This window comes from Oncorhynchus keta, chromosome 18 (assembly GCF_023373465.1).
Source record: "Oncorhynchus keta strain PuntledgeMale-10-30-2019 chromosome 18, Oket_V2, whole genome shotgun sequence".
Classification (NCBI taxonomy): domain Eukaryota; kingdom Metazoa; phylum Chordata; class Actinopteri; order Salmoniformes; family Salmonidae; genus Oncorhynchus; species Oncorhynchus keta.
In genome coordinates this window covers 14,302,749-14,322,325 of record NC_068438.1, presented here as the reverse complement: position 1 = coordinate 14,322,325, position 19,577 = coordinate 14,302,749, and the positions used below count along the sequence as shown (strand labels likewise).

Sequence of the window (19,577 nt, the reverse complement as noted above, 5' to 3'; positions counted from 1 at the left end):
TCACTATCAATATCTGCAATTTGGCAGTATGCCCAGACCCTTGTTTTTGAGAGCGAAAGATATCTCAGTTTCGAGGTCTCAGGTCAGTCACATGAATGAGGCAAATTTGTAATTTAAAAAAAAAAAAAATGTTTTACCTTTATTTAACCAGGCAAGTCTTATTTTCAATGACGGCCTGGGAACAGTGGCTTAACTGCCTGTTCAGGGGCAGAATGACAGATTTGTACCTTGTCAGCTCGGGGGTTTGAACTCGCAACCTTCCGGTTACTAGTCCAACGCTCTTACCACTAGGCTACGCTGCCGCCCCGCTCTTACCACTAGGCTACGCTACAGATTGTGAATGATGAATAAGGGGTGGCAGGTAGCCTAGTGGTCAGAGTGCTGGGCCAGTAACCGAAAGGTTGCTGGATTGAATCCCTGAGCTGACAAGGTAAAAATCTGTCATTCTGCCCCGGTAGGCTATCATTGTAAATAATAATATGTTCTTAACTGACTTGCCAAGTTAAACATTTTTTTTTAAATAAGCTCAATCATGGAAAAATAACTTGTCTGTATACAGTGGGGCAAAAAAGTATTTAGTCAGCCACCAATTGTGCAAGTTCTCCTACTTAAAAAGATGAGAAAGGCCTGTAATTTTCATCATAGGTACACTTCAACTATGACAGACAAAATGAGGGAAATAAAATCCAGAAAATCACATTGTACGATTTTTTATGAATTTATTTGCAAATTATGGTGTAAAATAAGTATTTGGCAATAACAAAAGTTTATCTCAATACTTTGTTATATACCCTTTGTTGGCAATGACAGAGGTCAAACATTTTCTATAAGTCTTCACAAGGTTTTCACACACTGTTGCTGGTATTTTGAAGAGTACCTATGATGAAAATTACAGGCCTCTCTCATCTTTTTAAGTGGGAGAACTTGCACAATTGGTGGCTGACTAAATACTTTTTTGCCCCACTGTATAAGAGAACTATTGGGACTGCCCCAGTGGAGCTCCTGACTGACATGTGTATTGAGTTGGTTTGAACCTCTCCAACGCGCTGATAATAAACAATGATTGACTTCGAGTGTACCTGTGTAGAATTTCCATGACAGTAGTACTTTCAAGTATTTTTATTTAAGTACTTTACACCACTGGCTCTTACCCTCACAGCCCTGGCGGTCACTGGCCAGCGAGTACCCAGGTCTGCAGCTGCACTCTGCTCGACCATCCACAAAATGACACAGCTGGACACAGCCTGCACTCCTGTCCACACAGGGGTCCCTAACTGATAGACAGACAGACAGACATGGGGCAGACAGTTTTACGTAGTCATATCCTGGTCACGCTATGACTGAACACTGCCTCCTGTTCTTTATATGTAACTCGTTGCTCTCCATTCTAACATAAAGTGACTACTATTGTAAGCTGCAGGGAAGTCAGAGCACCATATCCAATCTAGTCAGGACTCACGCTCGCAGTGCTTCCCATCCCTCTTCAGTTGGTAGTTCCTACGACACTCGCACTTGTAGTGGTCGTTGTCCATGTCCACACACTTGTGTTCACAGCCGCCGTTCTTCACTGAGCAGGAGTTCACAGCTTCATAGTTGGGACAGACAGACAGACAGACAGACAGACAGACAGACAGACAGACAGACAGACAGACAGACAGACAGACAGACAGACAGAATAATTGAACAACACAGGACTGACTGACAGACTAGAGAAAAACATATCTTCATGCTGTAGCAAACTACCTCAAATTAAGATCCTACATCTGTACTTTCGCTAATGTAGTCTTTGATCACCATTTGGTGAGTAAATGTGTAACCCTTCCTAGAGACTGGTCACTATAATATGAATTGAAAGAAGGAAGAGCCATATTGTGGACCAGCACCGTTTTTTCACACCGCCATAATGGAAACGTGTGATTACAGGAAGCTCTAAAGACTGGAAATGGGATAATTAGAGGTTGCAGGTAATGAGTAACAGTGACTGAGACCTGAATATTGGAGTATTAGCTCTCAATGCCTAAATCAATGCCTAATCTTGAGTTGTGCGAACGACCGGGATCAAATCTGGTCTCACATGGTCATTACTCACCAATGCAGGTCCTTCCGTCAGTGTGCATGCGAAAGCCCTGACTGCACTCACAGTTGTAGGAGCCTGCCGTGTTCATACAGGTCTGCTGGCAGCCGCCATTCAGCTCCTCACACTCATTCACATCTACAGAGCAGACCGATGGACAGACAATCAAACCTGGGTTCAAAAAGTATTTTAAATTGAGCATTCACTTGAGCCTACCTTGAGTACCATATGGGCGGAGTTTGCACTTTTGCTAGTATTCCATTGGTTCCCTTGAGCCAGGCAAGCAGAAAAAGGTATTCAAAATGATTTCACATACTATTTGAACCCAGGTCTGGAGACAATATTCTCAGACACTTGCTGCAGAACAAATACATGTTGATAGGAGAAGGTTGTGCCAATGAATTCCCCGTATGGGCATTAATGAACAATGAGGTGTGTTGATGGTGTTTGAAGGAATGCTTTATAATGATGGAATACTTCACAAACCTTTAGACAACATTTGTAACTTGAGCACTCTAACAGACATGAATCCACACAGACCACATTCATTAGGAGACTCATATATGTGTTACAGTGTCTGCGTCATGAATGGCACAATGTTCATTTTATAGTGCACTACTTTTGATGTGAGCCCTATGGGCCCTGGTCAAAAGTAGTGCACTAAATAGCGAATAGGATGCCGTTTGGGATGCAAAGTTTTCATGGGTGTTCCAGAGGAGAGCGTTAAAGGCCCAAGTTATCGGGATGCTTGTCATGACTCACGACCGTGTCAAACGTAGGAATGTGGTAAAAAGATTTCGGCACTGAAGTTCTCTTTTGTTTGACATCAAGCTCTGTGAAGCATAGTTGGTCCCTGACGCAATAAGAAGGTTGGCTTGGTGATGGAAGTGATGACTTCACGAGAGACTGTTTTAAGAACACAATGTTTATGACCCCTTTATAGACGAACACACCATTTTGATCAAATTAAATCATCCATTAATATGAAATCACCAATTGGGACACGCATTCTCTTTATCAGTGGAAGTTCTCGTACAGCGCTTTGCTGTTAACTGTAATGACTTGGAGTATGTTCTGACCATGTGACCGGATTAGAACAACCTCATGGGCTCTACTTATACCCCTATAATTGGAGTCCAGAATTCTTCCTGATCAGGAATTCCTCTGGCTCTATTAATGACGATTCACCACTGATTCACCTCTTTCAACACAGGTTGTCCACCATGCAGCAGACCTGAGTGTTTAGGACCATTCCAGAACCATTCACATGTGATACATTAGGCACATGTTCCATGTTGTTCCATGTTGTTCCATGTTGTTCCATGTTGTTCCATGTTCCAGGGAGCAGAGGCATGATGAGGAGACAACATTGCTGAGTGCTTCTCCAAGGAAAGTCTACGTTTATTACCCATCTGGAGAACACATCAGAGTCGAGCTGTTTCAACTACTTCCTGGTTCCTGCTAATCCCTAGTCCATATGGGCTTTGCACTGCAGGCTACTACTGGTCATGACAGTAGCACTGATACAGAGTCAGACATATATTCACCCCCCTAATGGGTTGGGGCTACGGTAATAGGATCCCAGATCTGGGGTTAAGGGCAATTCCTATTCAACAAAGCAGTCTCAGCTTGTGGGAATGCACTTCTCCTCATAATGAAGTAAATGCTACTTTAATTAAGTAACTTCCACTAGAAGAGGCTAAGGAGGGTCAAAGAGGAGGGCTGTCTGCCGTATAAGGAGCCTTGTCATAACCGGCACATAGATTAATGTGATCAGGTTGAGCAAATCCGCTGTCTCGCTGAGTGAGGATAAAGGAACTCCCAGCGTCCCCTGTGGCGGATGACATATTCAGGAAGAAAATCCTAAACTGTTGTTCTGAACCCTGTTCTTTTTTTCAAAAGACTTCTTTCTTTAGTGGGCTTTTCTCAATACCTGATTGGTAATAGACTCAGTGAAGGTTTGGAGGGTAATATACTAAAGGTTCGCCGTGTGAGAGGATTTCAGCAGGACACAAAGGAAATCTTTCATTCAGACGTGAGGCTGAGACTCTGGGAGTTGGGTTGGGGGTTGAATATTGTCTGAATGCCATTGTGTGACAGTCTTGAACTGTCACCCACATCTGTCTGACACCCACATCTGTCTCAATGGCCTCTTAACAGCTGTTTGGGGAGGTTTCTGCCCATCCCGCGCCTCTCAACTCCCACGCTCCACTCTCCATAGATTAACCCCATCCTATGTGGAGGGTTGTAGACAGAAAAATGTAGCACTGGCATGCTCTGTTCCAAAAACAAAAAGGGTCTGTTATTTGCCCTTCAAAGTTGTTACAGAGTACACTAGCCCTGGAACATGGCTCTTACAGACTCCTACACCATTGCTCAAACCCTCACTAGAAAGTTACAACGTCCCATGTCAGGGGTCAAAGTCTAGGGGCACCTGTTGACACCTGCACCCCCTCAGAGCAACTGGGCATTAGCACTGTCAGCTAACTCAGCCAACTCAGCTAACTCAGCATGTTTCTGTCCAAACAAACAGGCAGGGTTTTGATTTTACGAGTTGACCAGATCTCCATGCCTGTACTGATTGTGTTCCCTGTATGTGTGTGGTCTGCTAAGCTTTTTGTGTCTCTGTCTCTTCCTGTGTCTCTGTCTGAAGAGCCGGCAAGAGGACCCTGGTGGATAACCTATGCCTGATCTTCTCTATCCGTCCCCCATCCCACACACACACACACACACACACACACACACACACACACACACACACACACACACACACACACACACACACACACACACACACACACACACACACACACACACACACACACACACACACACACACACACACACACACACACACACACGAGACCCAGCTTGCCCTCTTTCTCACCCAAACAGGCCTTTCCGTCCAGGCCCAGACGACTGCCCTCGGGGCACTTGCAGTAGAAGCTTCCAATGGTGTTGCAGCAATGTCCCTCACAGCCGCCGTTAGCAGTCGAGCACTCGTTGACATCTGGGGAAAGAAGGAAAGCCAAAACCTCCGTTTTCATAGCCTACAAACTGCACTGTAAGCAAAACTGAACCCAAATCCATTGTAAACCGTGGAGCTTTGGAGCTTCTCCTTCTTCGGTTGATTCACTCCCCTCTGTCTTGTAAGACGTTTCTTCCTCAGGCATGAAGGAAATCTTAATATAACAGGTGTAGTAGACCTTACAGTGAAATACTTACTTACAAGCCCTTAACCAACAGTGAAGTTTTAAGAAAAATAAATTAAAGTAACAAATAATTAAAGAGCAGCAGTAAAATAACAATAGCGAGGCTTTATACAGGAGGTACCGGTACAGAGTCAATGTGAAGGGTCAATGGTTAGTCGAGGTAATTTTTTTTTTTTATTTCACCTTTTTTTAGGCTTTGAGAACAGGTTTACATTTATTTAACCAGGTAGGCTAGTTTCACCTTATGACATCCAGAACAGTCACTTTACAATAGTTCTCTTAAAAGGGGGGTTTACTTATCCTATCCTAGGTATTCCTTAAAGAGGTGGGGTTTCAGGTGTCTCCGACCTGGCCAAGTTTGTTCCATAGAGCAGCATTTTGACTGGGCAGTGTGAACAGACAAACTGCGACAGATAAAGTTACAGACATTACACAGTAAACAATTAATAAGTCAATAACACAGTAGAAAAAAAGGGGAGTCTATATACAATGTGTGCAAAAGGCATGAGGAGGTAGGCAAATAATTACAATATTGCAGATTAACACTGGAGTGATAAATGATCATGTACAGGTAGAGATATTGGTGTGCAAAAGAGCAGAAAAGTAAATAAATAAAAACTGTGGGGATGAGGTAGGTGAAAATGGGTGGGCTATTTACCAATAGGTTATGTACAGCTGCAGCGATCGGTTAGCTGCTCAGATAGCTGATGTTTGAAGTTGGTGAGGGAGATAAAAGTCTCCAACTTCAGCGATTTTTGCAATTCGTTCCAGTCACAGGCAGCAGAGTACTGGAACGAAAGGCGGCCGAATGAGGTGTTGGCTTTAGGGATGATCAGTGAGATACACCTGCTGGAGCGCGTGCTACGGATGGGTGTTGCCATCGTGACCAGTGAACTGAGATAAGGCGGAGCTTTACCTAGCATGGCCTTGTAGATGACCTGGAGCCAGTGGGTCTGGCGACGAATATGTAGCGAGGGCCAGCCGACTAGAGCATACAAGTCGCAGTGGTGGGTAGTATAAGGTGCTTTAGTGACAAAACGGATGGCACTGTGATAAACTGCATCCAGTTTGCTGAGAAGAGTGTTGGAAGCGATTTTGTAGATGACATCGTCATCTAGGGTAAGCTTGGCAGCGTGAGTGAAGGAGGCTTTGTTGCGGAATAGAAAGCCGACTCTTGATTTGATTTTCGATTGGAGATGTTTGATATGGGTCTGGAAGGAGAGTTTGCAGTCTAGCCAGACACCTAGGTACTTATAGGTGTCCACATATTCAAGGTCGGAACCATCCAGTGTGGTGATGCTAGTCGGGCATGCGGGTGCAGGCAGCGATCGGTTGAAAAGCATGCATTTGGTTTTACTAGCGTTTAAGAGCAGTTGGAGGCCACGGAAGGAGTGTTGTATGGCATTGAAGCTCGTTTGGAGGTTAGATAGCACAGTGTCCAAAGACCAACATCATTGACGGAAAAGCCGAGAAAACCCTGTATATAGAATGGTGGACCGTCTTTACGTAGAGGTGGATCAGGGAATACACCTTATGCCCAGTGGAACAGCAAGACCAACATCATTGATATATACAGGATATGTGGCACCCCCATAGAGACTGCCAGAGGACCGGACACATTTACATTACATTACATTTAAGTCATTTAGCGCTCTTATCCAGAAGCGACTTACAAATTAGTGCATACAGAGAAAAGAGTTTTGACTGGGCTGAGCGAACTGAAGTGGTAGGGAACCCAGAGGTGGATGAACGCACCCTTGTTTGGGTGTAGGGCCTGATAGAGACTGCCAGAGGACACGGTCTTGTACAGCATGCCCTGCCGATTTGACACACTGAACTATGTCTGCAAAGTAATTGGTGAACCAGGCAAGGCAGTCATCCGAAAACCGAGGCTACTGAGTCTGCCGATAAGAATCTGGTGATTGACAGAGTCGAAAGCTTTGGCAAGGTCGATGAAGATGGCTGCACAGTACTGTCTTTTATCGATGGCGGTTATGATGTCGTTTAGTACCTTGAGTGTGGCTGAGGTGCACCCTTGACCGGCTCGGAAACCAGATTGCATAGCGGAGAAGGTACGGTGGGATTCGAGATGGTCAGTGACCTGTTTGTTGACTTGGCTTTTGAAGACCTTAGATAGGCAGGGCAGAATGGATATAGGTCTGTAACAGTTTGGGTCCAGGGTGTCTCCCCCTTTGAAGAGGGGGATGACTGCAGCAGCTTTCCAATCCTTGGGGATCTCAGACGATATGAAAGAGAGGTTGAACAGGCTGGTAATAATAGGGGTTGCGACAATGGCGGCGGATAGTTTCAGAAATAGAGGGTCCAGATTGTCAAGCCCAGCTGATTTATACGGGTCCAGGTTTTGCAGCTCTTTCAGAACATTTGTTATCTGGATTTGGGTAAAGGAGAACCTGGAGAGGCTTGGGCAAGGGGGCTGCGGAGGGGCCGGAGCTGTTGGCCGAGGTAGGAGTAGCCAGGCGGAAGGCATGGCCAACCGTTGAGAAATGCTTGTTGAAGTTTTCGATAATCATGGATTTGTCGGTGGTGACCGTGTTCCCTAGCCTCAGTGCAGTGGGCAGCTGGGAGGAGGTGCTCTTGTTCTCCATGGACTTCACAGTGTCCCAGAACTTTTGGAGTTGGAGCTACAGGATGCAAACTTCTGCCTGAAGAAGCTGGCCTTAGCTTTCCTGACTGACTGCGTGTATTGGTTCCTGACTTCCCTGAACAGTTGCATATCGCGGGGACTGTTCGATGCTATTGCAGTCCGCCACAGGAAGTTTTTGTGCTGGTCGAGGGCAGTCAGGTCTGGAGTGAACCAAGGGCTGTATCTGTTCTTAGTTCTGCATTTTTTGAATGGAGCATGCTTATCTAAAATGGTGAGGAAGTTACTCTTAAAGAATGACCAGGCATCCTCAACTGACGGGATGAGGTCAATGTCCTTCCAGGATACCCGGGCCAGGTCGATTAGAAAGGCCTGCTCACAGAAGTGTTTTAGGGAGTGTTTGACAGTGATGAGGGGTGGTCGTTTGACTGCGGCACCGTAGCGGATACAGGCAATGAGGCAGTGGTCGCTGAGATCCTGGTTGAAGACAGCGGAGGTGTATTTGGAGGGCCAGTTGGTCAGGATGACGTCTATGAGGGTGCCCTTGCTTACAGAGTTAGGGTTGTACCTGGTGGGTTCCTTGATGATTTGTGTGATATTGAGGACATCGAGCTTAGATTATAGGACTGCCGGGGTGTTAAGCATATCCCAGTTTAGGTCACCTAACAGAACAAACTCTGAAACTAGATGGGGGCAATCAATTCACAAATGGTGTCGAGGGCACAGCTGGGAGCTGAGGGGGGTCGGTAGCAGGCGGCAACAGTGGGAGACTTATTTCTGGAGAGAGTCATTTTCAGAATTAGTAGTTCGAACTGTTTGGGTATGGACCTGGAAAGTATGACATTACTTTGCAGGCTATCTCTGCAGTAGACTGCAACTCCTCCCCCTTTGGCAGTTCTATCTTGACGGAAGGTGTTATAGTTGGGTATGGAAATCTCTGAATTTTTGGTGGCCTTCCTGACCTAGGTGTCTGACAAGGCAAGGACATCAGGGTTCCAGACTGTGCTAAAGCATCTGAATAAAACAAACTTAGGGAGGAGGCTTTCTGATGTTGACAAAGCCTGCATGAAACCAAGGCTTTTCCTCGACTCACAGAAGTCAACAAATGAGGGTGCCTGGGGACATGCAGGGCCATGGGTTTTGTCACTCCACATCACCCGCGGAACAGAGAAGGAGTAGTATGAGGGTGCGGCTAAAGGCTATCCAAACTGCGCCTTGTATGCGTTGGGGACAGAGAATAAGAGGAGCAGGCTTCAGGTCATGGTAGAATATTTTCAGGGCATAAGGTGCAGACAGGGGTCATGATGGTGTGCGGGCACGGCTCCAGAGGTAAGCCCAGGCACTGGGTGATGATGACCTCATTTGGGTTTTATCTCTGGACATGCTGGTTGTAATGGGTGAGGTCACCGCATTTATGGGAAGTGGGACTCCCTCACCAAAACATCAGGGGAATGAGGAGTGGGACTAGGGGCTCCATTGTCTAACTAAAACAATGATAACTAACCTGAGCAACAGTATACAAGGCATATTGACATTTGAGAGAGACATACAGCTGAGGCATACAGTAATCACAGGTGTTGAATTGGGAAAGCTAGCTAAAACAGTGGGTGAGACAACAGCTAATCAGCTAGCATAACAACAGCAGGTAAAATGGCATTGACACTGCTATGCTTTATCTTGGCCAGGTCGCAGTTGGAGAACGTGGCAGGTCTTGGCCACAGTTGCAAATGAGGGCCGACAGATAAAACAAACAAGCAGAATGGAAAAAAATTAATGGACAGTCCAGCGTGCATCAGCTATGTAGCCACATCAGGGTTAGTCCAGGGGCAGCGGTGGATGGGGCAGGGGGCTGGACTGGCGAGTGTTATCCAGGTTTTCGAAAAAACTAACAATGACTAAATAGCTTGTAGCTAGTTAGCTGGTTAGCTTCTGGAGGTTCTTGAGTGTGTTCTAAAATTAAAACTAATAGAGCGTTCCGGACACATTGGGTAAGAGGCAGGTTTCTGGAAGGTATAAACAAATTTTTAAAAAGGTGCAGAGATAGAAAGTACATATGGGCCACTGCGATGCAGACGGTTAGCAGGCCTGGGTGATGATGAAGCTACACAGATTAGCAGGCCGGGAAGTAAACAAGGTAGTAGTTGAGGGACCTGGGACTAAACCAAGCTGTGCAGTTAAATGATAACTAGCAAGCAACAGGAGATAGCGAGGGCTAGAGAGTTAGCCTTTGGAGGACGTACAGCGAGGCATAAAACGATGGGGACTGTTTATTCCTCTTCATGCAGTGAAATCGCATTGACCGGTCGTGGATCCGGGTAGATAAAACAAACAGGCAGTATGCTAGGAACACAGGAGCTCTGGCCGGGCTAGCTTCAAGCTAAGGGTGGAAACGCTAGCCAGGAGTAATCAACCAGGGTTGCGGTTTAGCTCGATTGCTAGTTGTGAAGATCCAGCTGAAAAAAATGTTCAGTTTGCGGAGGGAATCCGGGGATAAAAAGATAAATAGATCCGTTATGCTCTGGTTAGCGTCGCGTTGTTCGAACTGGCGAGAGCTTTCCGAGCTAAAGGTTAGCTGATGACCCCTAGCATAGCTGGTGGTTTGCTGGCTAGCTTCAGTTGAGGGGTTCCGGTTCTGAAGTAAATATAAATACTTTAGGAAAAGTAGCTACATTGGGTGAGGCGGATTGCAGGAGAGTATTTGGAAGCTTAGGTTTAGCAAAATGTTTCTAAAGATATGCGAAGAAAAATATCTAAAACGAAAAAGAGACTATATTTACAGATATTTACAGAGAGACGATACCACAGGACGACTTACTGCTACGCCATCTTGGATCAATTGAGGTAATATGTACATGTAGGTGGAGTTATTAAAGTGATAATAAACATAGATAATAAACAGAGAATAGCAGCAGTGTAAAATAGGGGGGGGACACAATGCAAATAGTCTGGGTAGCAATTTGATTACATGTTCAGGAGTCTTATGGCTAGAAGCTGTTTAGAAGTATATTGGACCTAGGTACTGCTTGCCGTGCTTGTAGCAGAGAGAACAGTCTATGACTCGGGTGGCTCGAGTCTTTGATCATTTTTATGGCCTTCCTCTGACACCGCCTGGTATAGATGTCCTGGATGGCAGGAAGCTTGGCCCCAGTGATGTACTGGGCCGTACGCACTACCCTTTGTAGTGCCTTGCGATCGGAGTCTGAGCAGTTGCCATAACAGGCAGTGATGTAACCAGTCAGGCAGGATGCTCTCAATGGTGCAGCTGTAGAACCTTTTGAGGATCTGAAGTCCTCCAAACTTTCAGTGAGTCCACTTCCCCTCACTTTGTAGACGTCCCAGCTGTCCAACAAAGGGCCATCTTTAAGATAGATCCAGCTTGAAGACAGACCCAGTAGTGCTTTGATGACTCTGTTTCTAGAGAGAAAACTAAAGCATGTTCTAACCTCAGTCCTGTTGTTCATCTGCCGGGGCCAATGTAGCTGGAAGCTAGGCATAAGGGACAGGGGAAGCTCGCAAGCTACATAATATAGCTTCCTAACCATACGCTTTGTTTAGGAAGAGCCCGGTAAAAGCACACTCTTTTCATCACCCCACAGACAGATGCTTGTTCCTAAATTGCGGTCATTACTTTGCATGTGAACGTCAGCAGGTATTTCCAATTAAATGGCGATGCTGACAGAGTCAGTCAGGGATGAGAAACTTCAGGCTCCTTGGTGCTGGTATAATGACTCCTATCAGCTCTTTTTTATAGTGATATTGTGCATCACCAGTGAGGAATGTCTTTAAAAGAGGTATCATTCAATGCTAATACGATCATGTTGTCTCAATCAACCATACACAACATGTAAGAGAGTTATTTCCTCATTCAGATATTTAGCTCACTCCATTTCAAACCCACATGTGCATAGAGTAATGTTAAATGTTTGCACAATGTCATAGTTGGTTTCCTCACTTGCATATGGAGTAGCATTCAAGCTTTCTAGCTTAATCACTCCAGCCGTTATTAGATGGATCTGAGTTCCACCATGGCTCACTATGGGGACAGACAAGAGGTCCTTGTCTTGCCTTTATTTGTCTGTGCTGATCAAACGCAGTGTGGTTTGAAGTCCCTGTAGATGAGGTGTATTGGGACAACAGCTGTTGTCAGTCAGTACAGGAAAGTGTGTACAGAGGTGTGAGACACGCTAATGCGTGTCAAGGAAATCACAGATACACAAGAACACACACACGCACACAGACACACAAACATAAACACACACAAACACATATCTATGGTGGGGAAGACACATTCTATCCCTGTCTACTAATGATTTACTGTGGACTCACATAAATAAACAATGGTTTCACACACAAACTACAAACATTTCACAAGCAGAGTTCCCAAACGTTACACACACACACACAGAGAGAGAGACGCTGGCCAATCCTCCTTCCTGACAGCATCCTACGAGAAGTGTTCCTCTGGTGGTTTTACATATCTATGGTGGGGGAAGACTTTTGACATTCCCTATCCCTCTGTCTATTTGCTAATGATTTACTGTGGACTGCACGTCATCAGACTCACCTGGACTCCATCACTTCCCTGATTATCTTACCTACATGTTCGTGTTTCTTATTTTGTATTATGCTGTGTTTGTTTATTAAAACGCTCCCTCCCTGAACTTGCTTCCTGACTCTCAGCGCACATCGTTACAGAATAACGCCTCACCTAAGGGAAGCATCAGGGAGTGTTTTTTTGTTGTTGTTTCGTTTTGGTGGGAATGACGTCGGGTCCGGGAGCCGCTAAAGGCTCTCACGCCTCAGCCAGATCGCCAGGCTCCCCTGCCTCCGCCGGCTCGTCAGGCTCTCACGCCTCAGCCAGATCGCCAGGCTCCCCTGCCTCCGCCGGATCGTCAGGCTTTCACGCCTCAGCCAGATCGCCAGGCTCCCCTGCCTCCGAGTCAGGAGCCTCAGCCAGATCGCCAGGCTCCTGCCTCCGCCGGCTCAGTCAGGCTTTCACGCCTCAGCCAGATTTGCCAGGCTCCCCTGCCTCCGAGGCTCATAAGGCTTTCACGCCTCAGCCAGATCGCCAGGCTCCCCTGCCTCCGCTGGCTCGTCAGGCTTTCACGCCTCAGCCAGATCGCAGACTCCCCTGCCTCACCAGGCTCGTTATGGCGCACACGCCTCAGCCATCGCCAGACTCCCCCTCCGCCTGGCTCCATCACTTCCGCCTGATTATCTTACCTGCATGTTCGTGGCTTTCTTATTTTGTATTATGCTGTGTTTGTTTACGCCTCAGCCAAAACTCTGCCTCCGCCGGCTGAACTTTCACGCCTTCCTGACTCCCTCCGCGCACATCGGCTTACGCCTCAGCCAGATCGCCAGACTCCCCTGCCTCCGCCCGCTCGTCAGGCTTTCACGCCTCAGCCAGATCTTAGGCTCCCCTGCCTCCGCCGGCTCGTCAGGCTTTCACGCCTCAGCCAGATCGCCAGGCTCCCCTGCCTCCGCCGGCTCGTCAGGCTTTCACGCCTCAGCCAGATCGCCAGGCTCCCCTGCCTCCGCCCGGCTTCAGGCTTTCACGCCTCAGCCAGATCGCCAGGCTCCCCTGCCTCCGCCGGCTGGGCTCTCACGCCTCAGCCAGATCACGGCTCCCCTGCCTCCGCCGCTACAGGCTCACGCCTCAGCCAGATCGCCAGGCTCCCCTGCCTCCGCCGGCTCGTCAGGCTTTCACGCCTCAGCCAGATCGCCAGGCTCCCCTGCCTCCGCCGGCTCGTCAGGCTTTCACGCCTCAGCCAGATCGTCAGGCTCCCCTGCCTCCGCTGGCTCGTCAGGCTTTCACGCCTCAGCCAGATCGCCAGGCTCCCCTGCCTCCGCCGGCTCGTCAGGCTTTCACGCCTCAGCCAGATCGCCAGACTCCCCTGCCTCCGCCGGCTCGTCAGGCTTTCACGCCTCAGCCAGATCGCCAGGCTCCCCTGCCTCCGCCGGCTCGTCAGGCTTTCATGCCTCAGCCAGATCACCAGGCTCCCCTGCCTCCACCGGCTCGTCAGGCTTTCACGCCTCAGCCAGATCGCCAGGCTCCCCTGCCTCCACCGGCTCGTCAGGCTTTCATGCCTCAGCCAGATCGCCAGGCTCCCCTGCCTCCACCGGCTCGTCAGGCTTTCATGCCTCAGCCAGATCGCCAGGCTCCCCTGCCTCCGCTGGCTCATCAGGCTTTCACGCCTCAGCCAGATCGCCAGGCTCCCCTGCCTCCGCTGGCTCATCAGGCTTTCATGCCTCAGCCAGATCACCAGGCTCCCCTGCCTCCGCCGGCTCATCAGGCTTTCATGCCTCAGCCAGATCGCCAGGCTCCCCTGCCTCCGCCGGCTCGTCAGGATCTCATGCCTCAGCCGGATCGCCAGGCTCCCCTGCCTCAGCTAACTCGTCAGGCTCTCATGCCTCAACCAGGGTGACCTGTCCACTCCTGAACCCCGGATCGTCCCTTTGGTTGGCATCCTGCGGCTGGAGCCAAATGCGACTTGGGGGTGGGAGTCCATCACGTATGCTCTCTCTCCAGCGCTCTAGGTCGACATGCTCCCCCGTCTCAGCCGGACTGACAGGATTGGCGCGACTCAGTAGAGGTGACCGGTCCGTTCCTGATCCCTGGGATCGTCAGGTCGGAGTCCTGCGGCTGGGGCCGTGCGTCGGGGAGGGGGTACTGTCACGTGTGTTCCCTCTCCGACCTCTAGGTCACCAGACTGCTCGTTATGGCGCACACCTGTCACCATCGTTACGCACACCTAAGTTATCAGACTCACCTGGACTCCATCACCTCCCTGATTACCTTCCCTATATACGTCACTTCCTTTGGTTCCTTCCCCAGGCGTTACTGTTTCTGTTCCTGTGTCATGTCTGTGTGTTGTTGGTGTATCTTATTTCGTATTATGTTGTGTTTATTTAATAAAACACTCTCTTCCTGAACTTGCTTCCTGACTCTCAGGGCACATCGTTATATAATTGAGACCACTTGACAAACCAGGGTCCCCCCAATAGCAACACGGTGTATGTTGGAGCGCAGTCTTAATTCCCTAACCACATCGCTGCCCGTGGCTCTTCTCTTTCCTATCCGAGGGAAGCAGGAAGCACACCACATTATTACTGGAACTGTGTAGTAATTATGGTCATTAATGTTTGTTTAGGCCTTGCAGCTGAGACGTTGACAATAAGGAACTTCTGAAGCTTATGCAAATGGTAATCTATAGAACGCACAGCAGAAGAGAAGAGTAATACAACAGTGAGCACTGGAAGACATACAGACGCTATAAAAACAATCATGTGCCTTCAGCAATAAATGATAAGCAGGCTGAGAGCTCGCCAGTCTGCTCCTGTTGAAGTGCTCAGTGAGATTTCACACACACACATACACATACATACACACACACACACACACACACACACACACACACACACACACACACACACACACACACACACACACACACACACACACACACACACACACACACACACACACACACACACACACACACACACACACACACACACACACACACACACACACACACACACACACTGTCAAAGTTCCAGAGTCTCTCTGGCCTAGCCGGAGGGAAAACATCCATCCAACAAGACAAACTGTACAGGAATTCCATTAGAATGGCACAGTTCCTCCAACTGATAGAACAACACATGCACACACACACACACACACACACACACACACACACACTCACACACACACACACACACACACACACACACTCACACACACACACACTCACACACACTCACACACACACACACACACACACACACACACACACACACACACACACACACACACACACACACACACACACTCACACTCACTCACTCACTCACTCACTCACTCACACACACACACACACACACACACACACACACACACACACACACACACACACACACACACACACAGCCACCAGAGCCACAAGAGCCCCTGTGCTGCTGTACAGGGACACTATCAATCAGACAGAAAAGTTTGGTAGCTGGCCATGTCATTACGATTAAACAAACCTTATAGGCTGCCATAGAGAAGACATCAAGCAGCGCAGCCGTTAACTGCAATAAGTAGCAGGTGAGAACAGCAGACAGACTGTAGCTAGACATAGACAGAAAGTAGCTAGACAGAGACAGACAGACAGACAGACAGACAGACAGACAGACAGACAGACAGACAGACAGACAGACAGACTATAGCTAGACATAGATAGACTGTAGCTAGACAGATACAGAAAGAATGTAGCTAAACATATACAGACTGCAGCTAGACATAGACAGGCAGAGAGAGACATAGAGATACATACTGTAGCTAGACATAGAGATACATACTGTAGCTAGACAGAGACAGATAGACTGTAGCTTGACATAGACATACCGTCTGTAGCTAGACATAGACAGACAGACTGTATCTAGACATAGACAGACATAGACAGACAGAGAAAGACATACTGTCGCTAGACATAGACAAATATAGACAGACATCTGTTTTTCTGCCTCTGAACAAGGCAGTTAACCTTGAAAATAAAATGTTGTTCTTAACTGACTTGCCTAGTTAAATACAGGTAAAATAAAACATGTAAAAAAATAAAAGACAGAGAGACAGACTGTAGCTAGACATACACAGACTGTAGCTAGACAGAGAGAGACAGACTGTAGCTAGACAGAGCCAGACAGAGGGAGACATAGAGAGACAGACTGTAGCTAGACAGAGACAGACTGTAGCTAGACAGAGCCAGACAGAGGGAGACATAGACAGACAGACTGTAGCTAGACAAAGACAGACTGTAGCTAGACATAGGCAGCCACAGACAGACAGATAGAGACAGACAGACAGACTGTAACTAGAGAAACATTGCTTACAAACATGGAATGGATGAGATGTGCAGAAAGTGTGTTTGACTGGGTAGTACTGACTATAACTGGAATGTTGTATCCCTGTTGGTGGGCTGATCTCTACTCTCAAGTCATTTTATCAATGCTTTCACATGCATTTTTCTACATGCAAATAAACATTGTTCTTGCATAACACAAAAAATAATACCCAACAGCTCTTGGAAGGGTTGTAAATGTGTAAAAGTCCGCACAGCCTCAGAAACCAAGGATGGGTCGCCATATTGTCAGCCCAGGCCACACCCAATCTTGGTTTCTAAGGACAAGCAGGGTCACCTGGGAGAGAACAAAGGGAAAAGGTACCCTTGTTTACCCTACCTGCTTCAACCATGCCCTACACCACCTCACCAAAACCTGGTTGACCCCTAGCCTCCACCCGCTTGGCACCAGATCTGAGAGGATTGGATAGGTGTATCCAATCTTTTCAATGTAGTAGTAGGACCTCCCACCCCAATGCCGCCCACTACCTCAGCACATACCGCTCAACACATACTACCTCAGCACATACCGATCAGCACACACTACCTCAACACATACCGCTCAACACATACTACCTCAGCACATACCGCTCAACACATACTACCTCAGCACATACCGATCAGCACACACTACCTCAACACATACCGCTCAACACATACTACCTCAGCACATACCGATCAGCACACACTACCTCAACACATACCGCTCAACACATACTACCTCAACACATACCGCTCAACACATACTACCTCAGCACATACCGCTCAGCACACACTACCTCAACACATACCGCTCAACACACACTACCTCAACACATACCAACACACACTACCTCGAAATACACACTACCTCAACACATACCGCTCAACACACACTACCTCAACACATACCGCTCAACACATACTACCTCAGCACATACCGATCAGCACACACTACCTCAACACATACCGCTCAACACATACTACCTCAGCACATACCGATCAGCACACACGACCTCAACACATACCGCACAACACATACTACCTCAACACATACCGCTCAACACAGACTACCTCAGCACATACCGATCAGCACACACTACCTCAACACATACCGCTCAACACACACTACCTCAACACATACCACTCAAAACACACTACCTCAACACATACCGCTCAACACACACTACCTCAACACATACCGCTCAACACACACTACCTCAACACATAACGATCAACACACACTACCTCAACACATACCGATCAGCACACACTACCTCAACACATACTGCTCAACACACACTACCTCAACACATACCGCTCAACACACACTACCTCAACAAAAACGATCAACACACACTACCTCAACACATACCGATCAACACACACTACCTCAACACATACCGATCAGCACACACTACCTCAACACATACCGCTCAACACACACTACCTCAACACATAACGATCAACACACACTACCTCAACACATACCGATCAACACACACTACCTCAACACATACCGATCAGCACACACTACCTCAACACATACCGCTCAACACACACTACCTCAACACATACCGCTCAACACACACTACCTCAACACATACCGCTCAACACACACTACCTCAACACATACCGATCAACACACACTACCTCAACACATACCGATCAGCACACACTACCTCAACACATACTGCTCAACACACACTACCTCAACACATACCGCTCAACACACACTACCTCAACACATACCGATCAGCACACACTACCTCAACACATACCGCTCAACACATACTACCTCAGCACATACCGATCAGCACACACTACCTCAGCACATACCGCTCAACACATACTACCTCAGCACATACCGATCAGCACACACTACCTCAACACATACCGCTCAACACACACTACCTCAACACATACCACTAAACACACACTACCTCAACACATACCTCAGCACATACCGATCAGCACACACTACCTCAACACATACTGATCAACACACACTACCTCAACACATACCGCTCAACACACACTACCTCAACACATACCGCTCAACACACACACTCACAACACACTACCTCAGCACATACCGCTCAACACACACTACCTCAACACATACATCAACACACACTACCTCAACACATACCGCTCAACACACACTATCTCAACAAATACCGCTCAACACACACTACCTCAACACATAACGATCAACACACACTACCTCAACAAATATCGCTCAACACACACTACCTCAACACATACCGCTCAACACACACACTACCTCAACACATACCGCTCAACACATACTACCTCAACACATACCGATCAGCACACACTACCTCAACACATACCGCTCAACACACACTACCTCAACACATACCGCTCAACACACACTACCTCAACACATACCGCTCAACACACACTATCTCAACAAATACCGCTCAACACACACTACCTCAACACATACCGCTCAACACACACTACCTCAACACATACCGATCAGCACACACTACCTCAACACATACCGCTCAACACACACTACCTCAACACATACCGATCAGCACACACTACCTCAGCACATACCGCTCAACACATACTACCTCAGCACATACCGATCAGCACACACTACCTCAGCACATACCGCTCAACACATACTACCTCAGCACATACCGATCAGCACACACTACCTCAACACATACCGCTCAACACACACTACCTCAGCACATACCACTCAACACACTCTACCTCAACACATACCGATCAGCACACACTACCTCAACACATACCGCTCAACACACACTACCTCAACACATACCACT

The 19,577-nt window shown here is 47.6% G+C and overlaps 1 protein-coding gene across 3 annotated transcripts in view; it reads right to left on the bottom strand.

Moving 5' to 3' along the window:
* The window catches only part of LOC118371322 (multiple epidermal growth factor-like domains protein 6), a 95,486-nt gene that overhangs the window by 43,461 nt on the left and 32,448 nt on the right, over positions 1-19,577 (bottom strand). For all 3 annotated transcript variants that reach the window (XM_052467439.1, XM_052467438.1, XM_052467440.1), the window contains exons 5-8: positions 4,962-5,084; positions 2,090-2,212; positions 1,460-1,585; positions 1,152-1,274 (exon numbers count right to left, since the gene is read on the bottom strand). In XM_052467439.1, the coding sequence (XP_052323399.1) occupies positions 1,152-1,274; positions 1,460-1,585; positions 2,090-2,212; positions 4,962-5,084 (495 nt within the window). The remainder of the gene's footprint in view (positions 1-1,151; positions 1,275-1,459; positions 1,586-2,089; positions 2,213-4,961; positions 5,085-19,577) is intronic.